The 16,980-nt window shown below is 38.3% G+C and overlaps 5 protein-coding genes across 6 annotated transcripts; 4 read left to right on the forward strand and 1 right to left on the reverse strand.

The window, feature by feature from the left end:
* Positions 1 to 451: 451 nt before the first annotated feature.
* On the forward strand, positions 452 to 5,533 carry LOC117784862 (probable cytochrome P450 301a1, mitochondrial). 2 transcript variants are annotated; one of them, XR_004617454.1, is made up of 8 exons: positions 452 to 986; positions 2,441 to 2,591; positions 2,807 to 2,919; positions 3,775 to 3,968; positions 4,029 to 4,230; positions 4,292 to 4,457; positions 4,779 to 5,437; positions 5,503 to 5,533. XR_004617454.1 is itself a non-coding variant. In XM_034622711.1 (7 exons), exons 1-7 carry the CDS (start codon positions 688 to 690, stop codon positions 5,346 to 5,348), a joined length of 1,695 nt encoding a protein of 564 aa, XP_034478602.1. In that variant the 5' UTR covers positions 452 to 687; the 3' UTR covers positions 5,349 to 5,525. The 2 variants fall into 2 exon arrangements, 1 of the variants encoding a protein (XP_034478602.1); XM_034622711.1 differs by having other exon boundaries at positions 4,779 to 5,525.
* A 273-nt stretch (positions 5,534 to 5,806) lies between these two features.
* LOC117784879 (adenylate kinase isoenzyme 6 homolog) lies at positions 5,807 to 6,564 on the reverse strand. Its single transcript, XM_034622731.1, has 3 exons — positions 6,471 to 6,564; positions 6,261 to 6,412; positions 5,807 to 6,206 (listed from the first exon to the last, which is right to left on the reverse strand). The coding sequence occupies exons 1-3, from the start codon at positions 6,505 to 6,507 to the stop codon at positions 5,877 to 5,879; spliced, it is 519 nt and encodes a 172-aa protein (XP_034478622.1). The 5' UTR covers positions 6,508 to 6,564; the 3' UTR covers positions 5,807 to 5,876.
* Positions 6,565 to 8,319: 1,755 nt separating this feature from the next.
* On the forward strand, positions 8,320 to 9,061 carry LOC117784878. Its single transcript, XM_034622730.1, has 2 exons — positions 8,320 to 8,367; positions 8,428 to 9,061. Exon 2 carries the CDS (start codon positions 8,449 to 8,451, stop codon positions 8,998 to 9,000), a length of 552 nt encoding a protein of 183 aa, XP_034478621.1. The 5' UTR covers positions 8,320 to 8,367; positions 8,428 to 8,448; the 3' UTR covers positions 9,001 to 9,061.
* Positions 9,062 to 9,567: 506 nt separating this feature from the next.
* On the forward strand, positions 9,568 to 11,333 carry LOC117784869 (protein stand still). The gene is made up of 4 exons (XM_034622721.1): positions 9,568 to 10,021; positions 10,100 to 10,387; positions 10,649 to 10,774; positions 10,837 to 11,333. Exons 1-4 carry the CDS (start codon positions 9,794 to 9,796, stop codon positions 11,275 to 11,277), a joined length of 1,083 nt encoding a protein of 360 aa, XP_034478612.1. The 5' UTR covers positions 9,568 to 9,793; the 3' UTR covers positions 11,278 to 11,333.
* A 580-nt stretch (positions 11,334 to 11,913) lies between these two features.
* On the forward strand, positions 11,914 to 16,553 carry LOC117784859 (H(+)/Cl(-) exchange transporter 7). Its single transcript, XM_034622708.1, has 9 exons — positions 11,914 to 12,234; positions 12,356 to 12,508; positions 12,757 to 12,958; positions 13,027 to 13,995; positions 15,265 to 15,434; positions 15,492 to 15,878; positions 15,936 to 16,094; positions 16,172 to 16,255; positions 16,318 to 16,553. The coding sequence occupies exons 1-9, from the start codon at positions 11,995 to 11,997 to the stop codon at positions 16,438 to 16,440; spliced, it is 2,487 nt and encodes an 828-aa protein (XP_034478599.1). The 5' UTR covers positions 11,914 to 11,994; the 3' UTR covers positions 16,441 to 16,553.
* Positions 16,554 to 16,980: the final 427 nt, after the last annotated feature.

Below are 16,980 nucleotides of genomic sequence, written 5' to 3' on the forward strand. Positions count from 1 at the left end.
ACAATCGCGTCAACGAAAATCGAGTTGTCGATATTTCGATATATTTTTACATTACTAGTTTTATTCTTTAATTCATTTTGTAATATAGAGAATTAAAACTTTCATTTTTCTTTGGTCCAAAACTGAAAGTTACCAGAAAGGCTCTAGCAGAGGTTAGAATTTGGGAAGTGTCTGTCAAGCATTGTGTAGAATGGTCATTAAAATTTTTATTGATGGTTGTAAAGATGGAGAGCTTGTTGTTCAGGTTAAGGTGTAGTGCGTAACTGTGCTTGAACATACTTAGTTATGCACTGAACTCAAACCCGAAAACAAAGATAGACTGAACGAATGAGCAGCCGAAGCTCACGCGTCGAAATTCATTAGAAAGCAGCTGACACGTTCAGCGGCCAAAAACGGATGCCCAAGCCGAAGCTGAGCTTTTCGGTTAACCAGTTTACAACGAGCGGCCGTCGAGTGAGCAACGGTATTTGGTAGTAGGTAGTGAGCAGTTGAAAATTGAAAATCGGCAATCGGCATCTGGCAGTTGACAAGCCAAAAGCAAAGCTATTCTTTGTAATTCTCGCATTCCCATTTCAAATCGTTTTTTGTGCCCGTGTGTGTGTGTGTGTCACCATTTATCAGTTGAAAATCCAAAGCAAGTGAAATCTGTTTTGAATTTAAATCCGTCAAAAGCTTTTTGCCTACAAAATGAATCAACTGCCAATCCGCGCTTGGACTGTTAAAGGCACAGCTACAATCACACCTGGCCTAAGACGCACTGCGTCCAAGGTTGGTGGTGCCAAGGCAGCAACTTCACAACTGCTGCAACGTCGTGACAATTCGGCAGCTGCCACAGAAGCAACTGCATCGACAGTTTGTCCACATCTTGGACTGGAGCAGGAGCCAGCTGCACCACGGATACATGCCACAGCAGAGTGGCAGAATGCACTGGCCTACAATGAGATACCAGGACCAAAGCCATTGCCCATACTTGGCAATACTTGGCGGTTTGTATATAACATAAAGCGACAAAAGAAATAGTTGCAAAATCAAAAGACTTAGGCGACAAACTTACTTTCACTTTTCAATGCGTTTGCAATGCAGCAATCAATGATTAATGCAATGCAATGCAGAGAAAACTTTTGTTTTGTTTGTCTTCTTCTTGTATTTCGCTTGCTTCTCTTGACCCAATTACTGTTGAAAGCATATGTGTATGTGTGTGTGACGATAATAATCTTGTTCGAGTTTTGAATCTTTGCTTTCAAGCAATCATTTCACTGACCATAACCAAACGGGTTTTCCAATTTCCCATTGAATGCCTGAAGCCAAACATAAATAATTGACAATAAATTCATAAATCGTTTGCAGATTCTTATGGATTTATTATAATTTACACCCAATCTGTCGATTAGGTTAACACTATTTGATGTTAGGTATAACAGGGCATTTGTTTAGCGTCCCCTTTGCCAGTCATAAATACGCAGCGTGTCATTTGTCTCTTCGTCTCCCACTCTTTCCCTCAATCTGCTTCAACTGCTGCTTCTTCATTAGCGTCCAATTATCGCAATTTTCAAGGTCGCAATATGTGAATTTTTAGTGCAAGCTGAAAAAAAATATACACAAACGTAAACAATTGATGCTTGAGTATTATTTATACACATGACAAATGTGTGTGTGCGTTTGTATGAACTTGCAAAAATAAAAACTATTTGCATTCGTCATTGCAATGAAAGCCTGTGAATTTGGCTCTAATAAAAATTTAAGTGCAACAATCAAATCGATAAAAAAAAAAAAAAAACTCAAAGCGAAGGCTCCAGAAGCTAGTCTTTGTTAACTAGTATTAAGTTTAGTATACTAGAATTAATTTGAAAAAATTAATTTAAAAACAATTTATTTTGCAAGATCTACAAATCTCTAACAGCCCGAAAACAACGCCAAAGATATTTTAAGTGCTTATCAATCCAACTTGAGTTGCATTCAAATGTCTAAATATTTGCTGAGAGTTTTCGTATAATTTAAATTTATTTATATGATATACGTTGAATCTTTAATTAATTTACTGAATGTATAAAACACAACAAAAATAAAAAATTTTCTTGAAAATTTGAAAGAGTTTGACGGGAACACGGACCTTTCATTTAGTTGTTTGCAACTGTCGTAAAAATCTCTAGAGACTTATGGAGCCCATCTCATAATTTGTTATGTCGTCATGCAAACGAACCCACATCAATAGTGCGAGTGCATTCCCCACTGCACTTAACCAGTACTTAACCAACTGACATGTTTATATGGCCACAGCTAAAATAGTTATTCCCGTCTAGACAGCTACAAAAAAAAACGTTAACAAGTGTGGTTAAATATTGACAAACGGTTGCAGCATTGCTGTGCAAATACGCAGCCACTTTTATTTGTCAAATTTTTAATGACATTTCATCACATGAATTATACTTAACCCTGACAGTCTGATGCCAATAATTGGCCAATACACGATATCGGATGTGGCTAAAATCTCGTCGCTGTTGCACGACAGATACGGGAGGATTGTGCGCTTCTCCGGGCTAATTGGCAGACCCGATCTGCTCTTCATCTACGATGCCGATGAAATTGAAAAGGTAAGCATGAGCACTGATAATGATAATATCCGGAGTCCGGACAGGAGACACATTCAGACATCGGAACATATTAAAGACTGGCGACACGCTCGACAGCACACGAAGGCAACAAAGCATTACAATCAAGTACAACAACAAATTGTGTTGCAAAACTCCCATAAATTGCCTCAATGTCAATACGTGTATACAACAAAGAAATCTTCTTCTTCTTCTAGTGCTACCGAAGTGAGGGGCCAACCCCCTTCCGGCCATCGATGCCCAGTCTGGTCAAGTACAAGAGCGTCGTGCGCAAGGATTTCTTTGGAGAGCTCGGCGGCGTCGTTGGCGTGTAAGTAAACAGTTGCATCATACAAAAAAAACATATATTACCAGACAACATATATTCCATTCCATTCCACCTTATGCGAACTCGAATATTTCTGTGGGAATTACAAAAGCAAATCCAACAAAACTGGCAATAAAAAGCAAGACATTTCGAATACAAAAATTTTAATATTCCAGTTAATTAATATTAGAAACATGTTCACTTCAATTTTACAACCGGGGTTGAGTTCTCTTTTCGAATTGTAAAATACATTTTAATTTAAATGTTCATATCTTCTTGATTAGTTTTGGTTTCCCTTTTTTTATTTTTAAATTTTAATGAGTTGTTTAATCTAAGAATCTTAAAAAACATGTATGACAATTTGTGAAATGAACATAAGTAAATGTTCAGTTCAAAAAAAGGAGCTCGACCAAAAGTATATTTGAATTACGAGTATTATTTAACTTTACTCATGTTATTTGGTTGCTTTTTAAGATTATTTATGAAACTAAGTTAAAAGAATAAAAAGTAGCATGTGCAGAACCTAATAAAAAATATATATCTGTTCAGTATCGTAGGATTTGGGTAATGGTCTTATCTAAGCCCGATATTGACTTTCGCCAAAATTAAATAGTCATGGTAATTTATTTATGTTCATTTTTAGACTAATTTAAGTCGCACAAAATAAAGTAAATATTCAACATTAAATTAAAACTTAATTTATCAATTAACAATTAAATTATTATAATATATGTCTGGATTATATTTCTTGAGTGCCTCGAGTGGTTTTTTTTTAAATGAAAATACAATCAAAATCACGTGTTACTACACAATTACTACATAATTAACAATTATTAATGTAATAGTAATTTATTTTAGGCACGGTGAGCCATGGCGTCAGTTCCGTTCGCGTGTGCAAAAGCCAGTGCTCCAGCTGTCCACCATCAGACGCTATCTACAGCCCTTGGAGGTGATTACGGAGGATTTTCTGGAGCGCTGTGAACGTCTGCTGGATGCTAACGAGGAACTGCCCGTTGACTTTGACAACGAGATCCACAAATGGTCCTTGGAGTGTAAGATACTTTTATTCTTGGTCCAGGTAACATTCAATTCAACTTATTCCCCAATTTCAGGCATCGGTCGTGTAGCGCTGGATGCTCGTCTTGGTTGCCTAGAGGATAATCTGACGCCGGACTCGGAGCCACAGCAGATTATTAATGCTGCCAAATACGCTCTACGCAATGTGGCCACATTGGAGCTGAAGGCGCCCTATTGGCGTTATTTCCCCACTCCACTTTGGACGCGCTACGTCAAAAATATGAACTTTTTTGTGGGGTTAGTTTAAGAAACAAAATAAACTTAGGAAGTGTCCTAATCTCCTTCTCCCCCATCTCAGAGTGTGCATGAAGTACATACAGAGTGCAACAGAGCGCCTGAAGACACAGGATGCCAGCCAACGAGCCGGTGAACCATCGCTCTTGGAGAAGGTGATCATGTCGGAGAAGGATGAGAAGATTGCCACCATAATGGCATTGGATCTGATACTCGTTGGCATTGACACGGTAAGTGATTTCATACTCCATGTTCCTTTGGTTTTCCACCCGGGATCGCAAAAGATCAAACTAAAAAGCTAATGATCTGGATGAGTAAGCCTTTATCCGAAATAAACCGTTTAACTTTAAGTACAGGAACCGGAACTGTAACCGATTGATTTTATTATTATATTATATTATTCATAAATATTTTAAAATAATCAATTTATTAAATTTGAATAAAATAACGCTTCTTAAATTTTTATTACAAAAATCAAAAAGTACTTCTATGTTATACCCAATTATTTTATCTGCTTTTGACCAAGAATAATAAGGCTATCTTTTCTATAGATTTCCATGGCTGTTTGCTCCATCCTGTACCAATTGGCCACACGACCCGTGGAGCAGCAGAAGGTGCACGAGGAGCTAAAGCGCTTGCTCCCAGATGCCAACACGCCTCTAACGATTCCACTGCTTGACCAAATGCACCACCTGAAGGCGTTCATCAAGGAGGTCTTTCGCATGTACAGCACCGTCATCGGCAATGGACGCACCCTGCAGGAGGACAGCGTTATATGCGGCTACCAGGTGCCCAAGGGAGTGCAGGCCGTATTTCCCACGATTGTTACCGGCAACATGGAGGAATATGTCACAGACGCAGCCACTTTCAGGCCAGAGCGCTGGCTCAAGCCACAGCATGGTGGCACTCCCGGAAAACTGCATCCGTTTGCCTCACTCCCCTACGGTTACGGTGCCCGCATGTGTCTTGGTCGGCGATTCGCTGATCTAGAGATGCAAATACTTCTGGCCAAACTGATCCGCAACTACAAACTGGAGTACAATCATCCGCCTTTAGACTACGCCGTAACCTTCATGTACGCCCCGGATGGTCCCCTCCGTTTCAAAATGACCCGTATTTAACAAAAGTCCTTAAGCTTTCTATTAAATATAAGTATATTCATTTCATGTACAATATCTGTAAACTATACTTCTTTATATACATGTAACATATGTTCTTTCCTATCATTGGAGGCCGAAAAATGGGTTGAAAAATGTTTTGGTCCAAAACATTAAAAAAAAGACTCAAGAAAAAATAAACTCGATAATAAATATAATATAAATGAAGGCTTTTAATTGCAATTTTTCAGAGGCTTGAAGGACTAAACAAAACGCTGGAAATAACAATACAAAAATTTGAAATAATTGCATCAGTTAAAATTTAAATTTAAACATTGAATCCAAGGGAACTCAGCGAAGAATTTGAAGTTTATATAATTTCTCAAAAAAAACTTTATTGAGACTCAATGTCAATTCTGCTGTTGAATTTGAATTATCTGAAAACGACGATTCCCTTCTAAATAAGATTTTTGAAAATCAGATGAAAAAGAAAACAGTTGTCCATAATTTATAAGGATTAATTACTTAAAATATACTTATAACTTTCTATTTTCACTTGCGTTTCCACATGCTATACCAATTTTTAACTGTTTTTAGACTCTTTTCGGCATCCGCCTTTGTCTCCCCGGACAACTCGTAGACTATATCAGATTTATACGATTCCCGCGCTTCTTCCAATATTGTGCCGAAGATTTCGCATTGTATATTGGACGTTAGCTTTTTTTCATTATAGTCGCGTTCCTTGAGTCTGTCGTAGAGGGTTTTGTTGGGGCAGGTGACGACGAAGACAGCTTGAAACCAGCGTTCTGGGAAGAAATCACAGCCATGATATTCAACGATGTTGCCGCCATCGGCCATCAGAGGTTCGAGGTGATCCATGAGCTAAAGCAAAGACATGTCCTTATTAGCTAAGTCATATATTCGTATATTACTCACCTTGTCCTCGTCGAGAATGGGACAGTCGTATTCCTCGTCATATTCCTCAATGAAATTCTTTTCCTTTGCTATCTTTGAGCAATCCAGCCAGCTGAACTTTAACTGTGCGGCCAAACGTTCACACAAATACGACTTGCCGGCTCCAGGAGTACCTATATATTAAAAACATTGCTTATTAAGCATAAATATAGTTATTAGGTTTATACGTACCGGTAATTAATATATTTGGCTTGCTTATTTCCGTCATATCTCGTTTGTTTATGTTGAAAATCAAAAACGTGAACTTACCAGGGATGCAACAAAACTAAGGTATCGATAACTTTAGCACACGTCGCTGCAACATGTTGTGTTGCGAGGCGTCCCTGTCCTCCCACAGATGGCGTTTTACAGCAACATTTTTTATTTAGTTTCTCAATTTTTAAAATCGCAATAACTTTAAAATTAGCTAAAATTTTGATGAAAATTTTAAATTTGAAATTCGAAAAAAAATATATCTAAATATTAATGAAGGTTTGAAACTCGTCAACCAAAGGGAAGAGAAGTTAGAAATTTAATTCTAAAAAAAAAAAAAAAATATAAAATTGAGAAAAGTCCAACAAAAATTCTGCAAAAATTTAAAAAATTCTAGCGTAAAAAAAAAAAAATTCCAATTTAGTCGAATTTTCAAAGTTGCAACTGAATTTTAGATTTGATTTAATTAGAAAAAGGTTGCCAGATCGGGAAATTTCTGTAGGGTGGCAGCCCCAATTAGAACAAGCTGCCAGATCGGGAGATTTCTGTAGGGTGGCAGCCCCAATTAGAACAAGCTGCCAGATCGGGAAATTCTGTAGGGTGGCAGCCCCACTTTAAAAGGACGCCACGCCGGGAGAACTAACGGTGCTTTTTGAACAGAACAGAAACGATTTCGGAAAATTTTTGTAACAATCTAGAACAATTCGACATTTCTTGAGATGGCGGACGAAACAAAAAAGATCCCTTACATTTTGAATGGAGGTATATTTAAAATCAAAAAGCGGAAGGGCGACCGTGTAATCGTGGAATGCGTTTATTGTCCATCACAGCACCGGCTTCGCGGCAATCTGGCCAATGGCACAGGCAATTTCCACCAGCACAGCCCAAGTAGTACATGAAGATGAAATTAATCAATTATTGAATGTTTATTCAACTTTGGCAGCGACGTCATCCATTTTTGATAGACAAAGTAACGAAAATGAAAAAGGACAAGAAAGAGAAAGTCGCGGCAGCGAAGATTGCCAAACGTAGACGCAAGTTAAGTTTCGATGATGATAAGTCGCAGGAGTCTGACGGGGAAGATTCTTCTTATGATGATGTGTTTAATCTTGATAAAGCTTCCATAACAGAATTGGAAGATGGGCTCCGCTTGATGCAAGAGGGCAACGAAAAAAACCTACTTCGTCAAGGGATCCAAGTTATGCTTCAACATATACGAAAAAACTTTTTCTTACAGCAAATTGTTTCGTAATCTTTTTCTATTAAGAAATACGAATGTGGTTTAGCTGAAGCTGTAAGCGGCCACCACCGGTTTTATTTTGATTATACGAATTTATTTAATTGTTCAAAACGACAAAGTTGTAATTATATAATTGTAATTATTCAATATTTGTACATTTTAAATTTTATCCTTAATTAAAAAAGCAGCTGTAAGCGAATTTATTTAATTGTTCAAAACGACAAATTTGTAATTATATAATTGTAATTATTTAATATATTGTAATATTGTACATTTTAAATTTTATGCTTACATAAAAAATCATTAGTCGACAACACATTCGGTGCTTCTACTACATACGCATAACATACAAGTATAATTATAATTAATAGTATCTGGAGGGAGTCAATCCCTATGTCGTCTATTTCCGCCACTAGGATTTGGATTTGGCTCGACGCTTTCACCGCAGTTGGAGGCGCTGCGGTGGGCAGTGCTGGCGGTGATTGCTGGGCAAAGTGGAACAAGGAGAATATGTTGGAGTGGGCAGAGAATTTTGAAAAGCAATGGAACTTCCCACATTGCATTGGTGCCATCGACGCAAAACACATCCAAATTAAGAGCCCTCTTAATGATGACGATGATTTTTACAATCACAAAGTAAGTGAATTTGATAAGGCAAATACCTTCTTAGTAGTCACATTTTACCTACATCTTTAGGGCTTCTACTCGATTGTCCTAATGGCAGTGTGCGATGCATCCTATCGATTCACATTCATCGAAGTTGGTGCTGGCGGTAGGGAGGGAGACACGAATGCTTTTACGCACAGCAAACTGGGAAAGGCAGTATTGTCGGATAGTCTGGAGTTTCCCGGAAACGAGCTGCTGAATGGCATATCGACACCATATTTTATGGTAGGAAACGATGTGTTCCCATTAATTAGCAGGTTAATGAAGCCGTACGGATCTAGAAAGCGGGATGTACCCGAGCGGATATTTAATCATCGCTTAAATCGAGCTCGACGTTGTATAGATAATGCCTTTGGAATACTTTGCGCCAAGTGGATGGCCGTGCAACGCACTCAGTTAAGCAATCCGGATACGGCCCAGAAAGTTGTTGCAGCTTGCTGTTCCTTGCACAACTTTGTATTACGAACGAGTCCCGCAGACCAATACTTACCGAAGGATCTGGACGCACACACCCTCACACATACAAAGTACATACGCGACAATATAAAGAAGTATGTCAACTCTTCATCGGCTTCTCTGCAAAATGAAGCTGCTGAAGTGTAATCAATTCAATAACTTTTATTATTTTTCCAGGCAATAATAAAATATCCTGCTTAGTCTTAATTTATGGTAACAGTCTTATTTATTTATCTTATATTTTAATACTAAATTTTAAAGTTATTAACATAAGGAAAGGAGTATTTTTTTGAATATTGCATCAAAGCATCATTTCGGTGCTGTTTTTAGGAGCAATAATATAATAAAAACTATGTCTACATTTGAAAAATTCGAAGGAAATTGCTTTCCCATGTCTTAAATATAATACATTAATTTAAATAATTATATAATATAATCAGTAGCTCATTTAACAGCTGCCTTTAAGAAAGCAATCGAGCCTCTTCCGACGCCCAGCAGAAAAAAAACGAATGCGTACGTGTGCTCCAGTGGCGGCGCTTTAAAATCAGCGTTCTTCACTTTTTAAAAGGGGTTAGGTATAATCATAATTTGGTTTAAAACAATTAAAAAATAATTGATAGATTCTTTACAATTATCGATAACTCCATAGAGTGCCTGTCAAAAATATGTGCTTCGTTTCATACATTTTGCCAATTTCTTCTAGCCCTCTGCTTTTTTTTTTAATTCCTCTTTAGCATCAATTTGTACTCACAGATGCATGTGCGTATGTATCTAATTCGGCAATTTCTACTCTGCCATTTTCACACATACATAATAACATTCATACATACATACATGCACACTAGCTGGGATAGAAAAGTTCAATCGAACCTTAAACTGCTGAGGCAACGGATCGCTTATTGGTGCTAACAAACATAAATATTTTAAAATATTTTATGCAATGCCAAAGGAAGAGGAATTTGAAGAGGACGAAGAGCAAGAAGACAAATCTGATTTGAAAGCTGATATAGTTCCTCGCCAGCACGTACCTTATATATTGAACGGTGAGCTTTATCGAATTGAAAGCCAGATTGGCGATAATGTGACCGTCAAGTGCTGCTCCTGTCCGCCGGATCGGATATATCGCGGCAGCGTTCGCTCAACTGGCAATTTTCATATGCACATAAAGGTAAGGAAATGAGAAATGAAATGAGATACTCGATATTGGAAAATTTCTAAGTGACAATTTTAACAATTTAACTGACAGCGTCGTCATGCATCTTTGCTGGGAAAATTACATGAAATGAAGGTGGCAGCGTTAATTGAACGTCGGGATAGAATAACGAAAAACCGACGCATTTCTAAATGCCGGAAGAAATCAACAACTCCTGTAAATGTGTCTGTGCCTGTGCCTGTTACAGTTTCGGCTTCATCTTCAACTTCGACGACAGAAATGCCCAAGTACGCGAAAACTCACGAGTTAAAAATTAAAACGGTGTTTCAGCGACATAAACAAGAACACCACAAACAGGAGGAAGCAGCAGCTATTCGAACTGTAAGAATTGCCAAAAATAATATTGTTGTCTCTGTCTATCTGCATGTTAATTTGGTGTTTCGAGAGAGAGCGAGATCGCAATGCAATTCACCGTTACAATTCCACACATGCTTGTGTGCGAGCTTATGCGTGAGTGTGTGTGTGTCATGCTGCCTATCCTGTGCAGAATATGTTTGTATCTGTTGCTGCAGGAAAAGAGTTGAATGAAACATAGTCATTATGTAAATAAATAAATAAATGAATTTATTTTTCTGTTTTTAGTCCGTTTCGCTGTGCGACTCTTCATTGGATAACAATAGCCAAAGTTCCTTGACCCCATCACAGGACAACACTAATAATAACAATAACAATACGAGTAATATATCAAATCTACAGAATACAAGCAATGTAAGTATAAATCACATTTAGAAAATAGTAATTAATATTTGAAATGATTTTCTAAATTGCAGCTAACAGATATGAGTTCCAAGTCATTGGACCAAGTCATTCAACCAACTGCAACCAATGATGATATACCAGCATTGATATGTATTCCACGCCTATTACCTGCTCATTTCATCAAACCGGAGCAACAGAATCAAGTGCCTGTGGAGCAACCGGAAGCTATAGATCTCAGTAGAAGCTCTTCCTTGCAGAGTGACGACCTGGAACATAGCGTCATGAGTCATCATTCTGGACACAATGCTCAAATGGAAGTATCCAGTGGCCAGGAGGTAGCGACGTATGTTAATGGATCGCCACGTGAAATTCTGATGCGCATTGACAATACATTGGGCGATATCAAGGATGAGCTGCAAACGCGCAATCAAATCGAGCGCAAACGTTTACTCTTCGACATGGCCAAGTTTAAGTTTCTTCATCCCAATTTCAACTTTGATCCCCCACAATGAACAATTGTTTCTGCGAAATGAATTTGATTTCATTATACATTTAATATATTTCTGTTGCATCCATACTTAATGTTCTCTGGCAGCAACAAACAATTTTATGTTCAAGAAAATTTATTAATCGTCTAACAACACATCGTTAAAAAAGCAGAAATTATAAAAAAAAACTCATTTAATAATTAATTCTCATAATTATTTTTTGTTTCAAATTGAAATGTAAAGAAAAGCGCTTCTGGAAACCAATGCGCAATGAAACCAAGTTCTATTGCTGAATAAGCTCACTAGCGCATTTCTGATTCGTGAACTTAATCAGTCAGTTCTACGCTGGTTCCGGCTTTGAATAGCTGGCGCGCAATTCAAATGTGTTTTTATTTTTTAGTTCTTTTAACAATAAATTAGCAATAGCTTAATAATTTAATGAAAACGTTCAATTCAAAATTAAAAAAAAGTAAGGTGGTATTTTTATCCTTTTTATTTTTAAAAATTTGAACAAAAATTCTGCATACATTTTAAATATTCTAGCTTCATAAAAAAATATTCAAAAGGATCATTTTGAAAAAAGTTTAGATCATATTTCAAGGTTGCCGGACGTTAAAATTAACTGTAAGTTTTTCACTGGGGTGTGGCAATATCGGCTGCAAGCAGACGCATTCGCTATAATTTGTTTTGCTAAGTTTATGTGTTTTATTGTGTGACTAAACTGATTTTATTGTTTCCAAAATGGATGACAAAGACAAATTAATCAATCTCGATGATAATTCTTTCTCGAGTGACGACGAAGAAGTAATCAAAAAACCTCAACAACAACAATCCCTGTCCAGTTTACCTGCTATAAACTCCAATGAAATAGAAGCGTCTACAAGTCAAAGTCAGCCAGTTTTTGAAAAAGGGACTTTTGATAATGCCATAGATGTTCCGCCCTTATTAGATATTAATGCTGAAGCTCCAGAGATAAGCGAAGTAAGTGCTTTGTTTAAAGTGCATTCGACAGCAACTTGGATGATTCATGCAACAGATGGAATTATTCGCGACTTGTGCAAATAAGTGCGCTAAACTTATGAACTTTGTTCTTTCTATGCAGGACATTACGACGCAACAGATCAGCAGCAACAATCTCAACCATAACCATAACCACAACCATGTCCAACATGATCCCGAGCCTGTATTCCATGTGCGATCGCGAACTTCGGCGGCACAAGCTGGGAATAATCACCAGGCACACATTCAATATGAGGTAATTCCCACAAATTTACCTCTTTTTTTTTAAGAGCAATTGCAACTAAAATATAATGTGCTTAACTGCATTTACTGCATATAATAATTATAATCTAAACTTCATGAAAAAAGAGAAAAAAAAATAAATATCCAAGACAAGCTCTTTATTTTGCAAGTCTTATGTGATTTTGCTTCTTTATCAAAACAATTAATTGACTGAGTAGAACATAATAATCTAATCTACACATATGCACATATTTATTGTAGAGTCTGGACTATGATGTGTGCGATAACACGCTGTTCCAGGATGAGCAACGCAAGCGGTTGAGAGATCGCTTCTCGCTGCGAACTCACGTCATACGCTGGATTATCTTTATACTCATTGGCATCATAACCGCACTGATAGCCAGCTCCATTGATATTATCATCGAGGAGCTGTCGGAAATTAAGTACAAGTTTCTCAAGCAATGTAACTGATAAACCCCAATCAAATGGAATCACATAATTAAACTCTTTCGCTCTCTTCATCTCTTACAGCTGTGGATGACAATGTGCCGATGACAGACAGGAATGGGGATCTGGCGTTGCCTTTCCTTTGGTGGATACTGCTTAGCATTGTGCCGGTAGCCATTGGGGCCACCATGGTGACCTATATTGAGCCAATTACCGCCGGCAGTGGCATTCCCCAGGTGAAGAGTTACCTCAACGGCGTCAAGGTGCCGCGCATTGTGCGCATCAAGACGCTGGCGGTGAAGGCGATCGGTGTCATCACATCCGTTGTGGGCGGCCTAGCTGGCGGCAAGGAGGGACCGATGATCCATGCCGGCGCAGTTGTCGCAGCGGGCATATCGCAGGGCAAGAGCACAACCTTTATCAAGGACTTTCACATCTTCAAAGCCTTTCGTGATGATCATGAGAAGCGTGACTTTGTTCTGGGCGGCGCTGCGGCTGGAGTTTCAGCTGCCTTCGGTGCACCCATTGGTGGCATGCTCTTCTCCCTGGAGGAGGCAGCCAGTTTCTGGAATCAGAATCTTATCTGGCGCACATTGGTGGCATCGATCATCAGCTCATTTACCCTAAACATAGTGCTCTCCGCTTATCACGGCCTGCAGGATTTCACATTCACGGGCCTCTTCAATTTGGGAAAGTTTGACCAGCCGCTGAGCTTTGAATACTTTGAGCTTCCCCTGTTCATGCTGCTCGGTGTGACGGGCGGTCTTTTGGGCGCCGCTTGGAACGCATTGAACATGCGTATCAACAAGTTCCGCAAACGTTTTGTACCTTGGAAAGTGGGCAAGGTGTTCGAGGCCATTCTGGTGGCGATATTGGGCGTCACAATGGCCTGCACCATGATCTATTTCATCAACGATTGCCGTCCGCTGGGCAACGATCCAACTATTCATCCAGTGCAGCTGTTTTGCGAGGATAACGAATACAATGCAGTGGCGGCTCTCTGGTTCCAGACTCCCGAGGCAACTGTGCGCGCTCTATTCCATGATCCTCCAGGTGAGCTCATTCACATCTCAAATGTGCCTATATTCCGATTTATTAGACACTGTACTTGATGTTATTATTTGTAGCCATAAAAGTGCTATAAATTTTGACAAATAATCCAATGCAACCAATATTTTAATGAAAGAAAGCATTGCAGACCAGTAAGATATTTTGACAAGATAATAATCCACAAATTCTATATATTCTTGATCAGTATTAAAACCGCTCCGAGGTAACCGAGTCCGTCCGTCTGTCGAATGATCTTCTAGAATCTAGATCTCAAAAGCTCTAAGAGCTAGACCTATCACATTTGCGCCAATATTTCTGCAGTGCGCACGAAGGTTAAGTTTATTCCCGTAGTTCAGGGACAATTGAGAAGATGCAGATTTCAGATTTGGCAAGCTTTCTATATTTGCAATGTGTGCTTCAAGTTGAATTACGATTGGATAATGTAGATATAATGTATTTATTCATTTATTACTAGTCACTTTGAATAAATTATAGTGTCGACTCCCAGCTATATAACAAATTGCAATTTGTCAAATGAGGGACTGTGTCTGACTCTTTCGTTAGCGGTCCCGCATTCGACACCCCTTCAGAAGTTTTTAAATTCCAAAAATAATTAAAATATGTTTCAATTTTTTTGTTAAGCAGTGAATTATGACACGGCATCAAGTTGAAGTTAATTTGAAATCCTAAAAGTTTAATAAGTTTTAAATGGTTTTTATCAGGGTATCAAACCGAAGGAAAAATCGGTTTAAGTTAGGGTTTCGGGTATGTTGTTATTTTGGATTTTGGTTTCTTAAAATCTTGGTAAATCGGTTTCGAGACGGCTTCTTTTTCGAAATGTCACAAAAAAGTGGTAGAAATGTTATAAAAAAGTTAATATCTAAACAGAAATTCTCCTTATTCAAAATAGATCTATTTAATAACATCAATATTCAAGTTTAAAATCAAAATTAGTTTAAAAGCCAATGACAATAACAACATACCTGAATTTAATTTTTGAATGATCCAAAACTAACCGTTGTAAGTGAATCGGTTACGTTTGTTTTTTCGGTTTCGGTACTAAAGCAAGTCTTGTTTCGGTTATTTAACGGCTAGCAATTTTAATCGGCTAAAGGTTATGGTTTAAATCCCTGGTTTTTCTTGATTTCTTTTTATTTTCATTTTTTACTTACTTTTTTACGGGCTATTTACACGGTCTCTCACAGTCGAGTTTGCTCGACTAGTTTCCTAGCTTCGCACTGGTTTATAATTGAATTATCTCTAATTCTTTAGGCTCACACAAAATACTCACGCTTGCCATGTTCACACTCGTCTACTATGTGCTGTCGTGTGCCACCTTTGGCCTCAACGTCTCCCTGGGTGTCTTTATACCTACGGCACTGGTGGGCGCTGCCTGGGGACGACTCGTTGCCATGTTGTTGTTTTATGTGTTTCCCGCTGCGGTAAGTTAGCTCTATGACAGTTGGTATCTTAGCCTACAACCTGTTGAACTTTTGCAGCAATTCTTGCATCCTGGCAAGTATGCGCTCATTGGCGCCGCTGCCAATTTGGGCGGTGTGCTTCGCATGACCATCAGCTTGTCGGTCATCCTGATGGAGACGACGGGCATTGAGACATCATTCTTTTTCCCACTGATCATAGCACTGATTAGCGCCAAATGGGTGGGAGATTACTTCAATGACGGCATCTACGACACAGTTATCGAGGTGAACAATGTGCCCATGCTGCCTTGGGAGCCATTGCCACAATACAAAGGACTCACTGCAAACGAGATATTGAGTAAACCTGTTGTCTGCATCAAGCTGGTTGACAGCGCCCATTACATCTATGAAATGCTTCGAAGATGCAATCACAATGGATTCCCAGTTGTGGATAATGTTGTGGATGTGAGTGGATCCCTTGCCTGTTGGAATGCTGCTTCTAATTCCATTGTTTCTTTGCAGGATCGTCGTTCTGAGGGTCGTGTCTGTGGCATTATATTGCGCTCCCAACTGATAGTCATACTGCTCAAGTCGTTGTATGTGGAGAATAAACGTTTTTGGCTGCCAGAAACAACAATCCAGACATTTCGGGATGTGTATCCGCGTTATCCTTCTATTAAGGCAACTATCATACATTTCAATTACTAAATATGCCCAGTTATTTACTCTTTATACTTTAATCCATTCTTATTCCATAGAGCGTGCGTCCATTGGACAGAAAAATCAATTACACCGTGGATCTATCCACGTTCATGAATCCATCTCCAGTACGCGTCAATATGGTAAGTATTCCTATTCAAAATATTGTTGATCAATCGATTCTAATCTTTAATTCGTTTGTCAGCATGATTCCGTGCCCAAAATCTTTAATATCTTCCGTGCCTTGGGACTGCGTCATATGCTGGTCATCAACAATGAGAATCGCATTGCCGGCATTATAACGCGACGTGATTTCATCTACAAGTGATATTTGGACAGACTATATTGAAGCCAGCTATTTATATCTATATGTATTATTCGAATATTTCTATATGTGTATGTCAAAATATGTAAAATACAGGAAATTGTTTCTTAAACAAAAACTTTTTTGGTATACTCTGTGCCGAGAGCAAAATAAGTTTGTTCATATGTCCTTAACATGCGAGAGACGTGGCAGATCCCGTTAAGTCGACTTAAAAATTCCCTTTTAATTTGTATACGTATTATAAACAAGTCTGGTAAAGTTTAATTCATGTTTTGAAGCGAAGAAATTATTGAAAAGCATTTTTGGATCAATAGTTTTGAGTTTAATCACTTAACCGAGCTGCAAATTGCATCCCGATCGCATATTAATCTCGGATGTTATTAAAGAATTAGTATTCCATAACTTAGGGCCAAAACAATGAGAAACTGACTTTCCTGTCCGCAGAGTAACTCGTGGTCGAGCACTCTCGAGTACAGCGCTCTTATTTGTTTCTACTTTACATAATTCGCTTTTCTAAAATCCCAAAATCTATAGTTGTCAATT

This window comes from Drosophila innubila (genome assembly GCF_004354385.1).
Source record: "Drosophila innubila isolate TH190305 chromosome 2R unlocalized genomic scaffold, UK_Dinn_1.0 1_C_2R, whole genome shotgun sequence".
NCBI classification, from domain to species: domain Eukaryota; kingdom Metazoa; phylum Arthropoda; class Insecta; order Diptera; family Drosophilidae; genus Drosophila; species Drosophila innubila.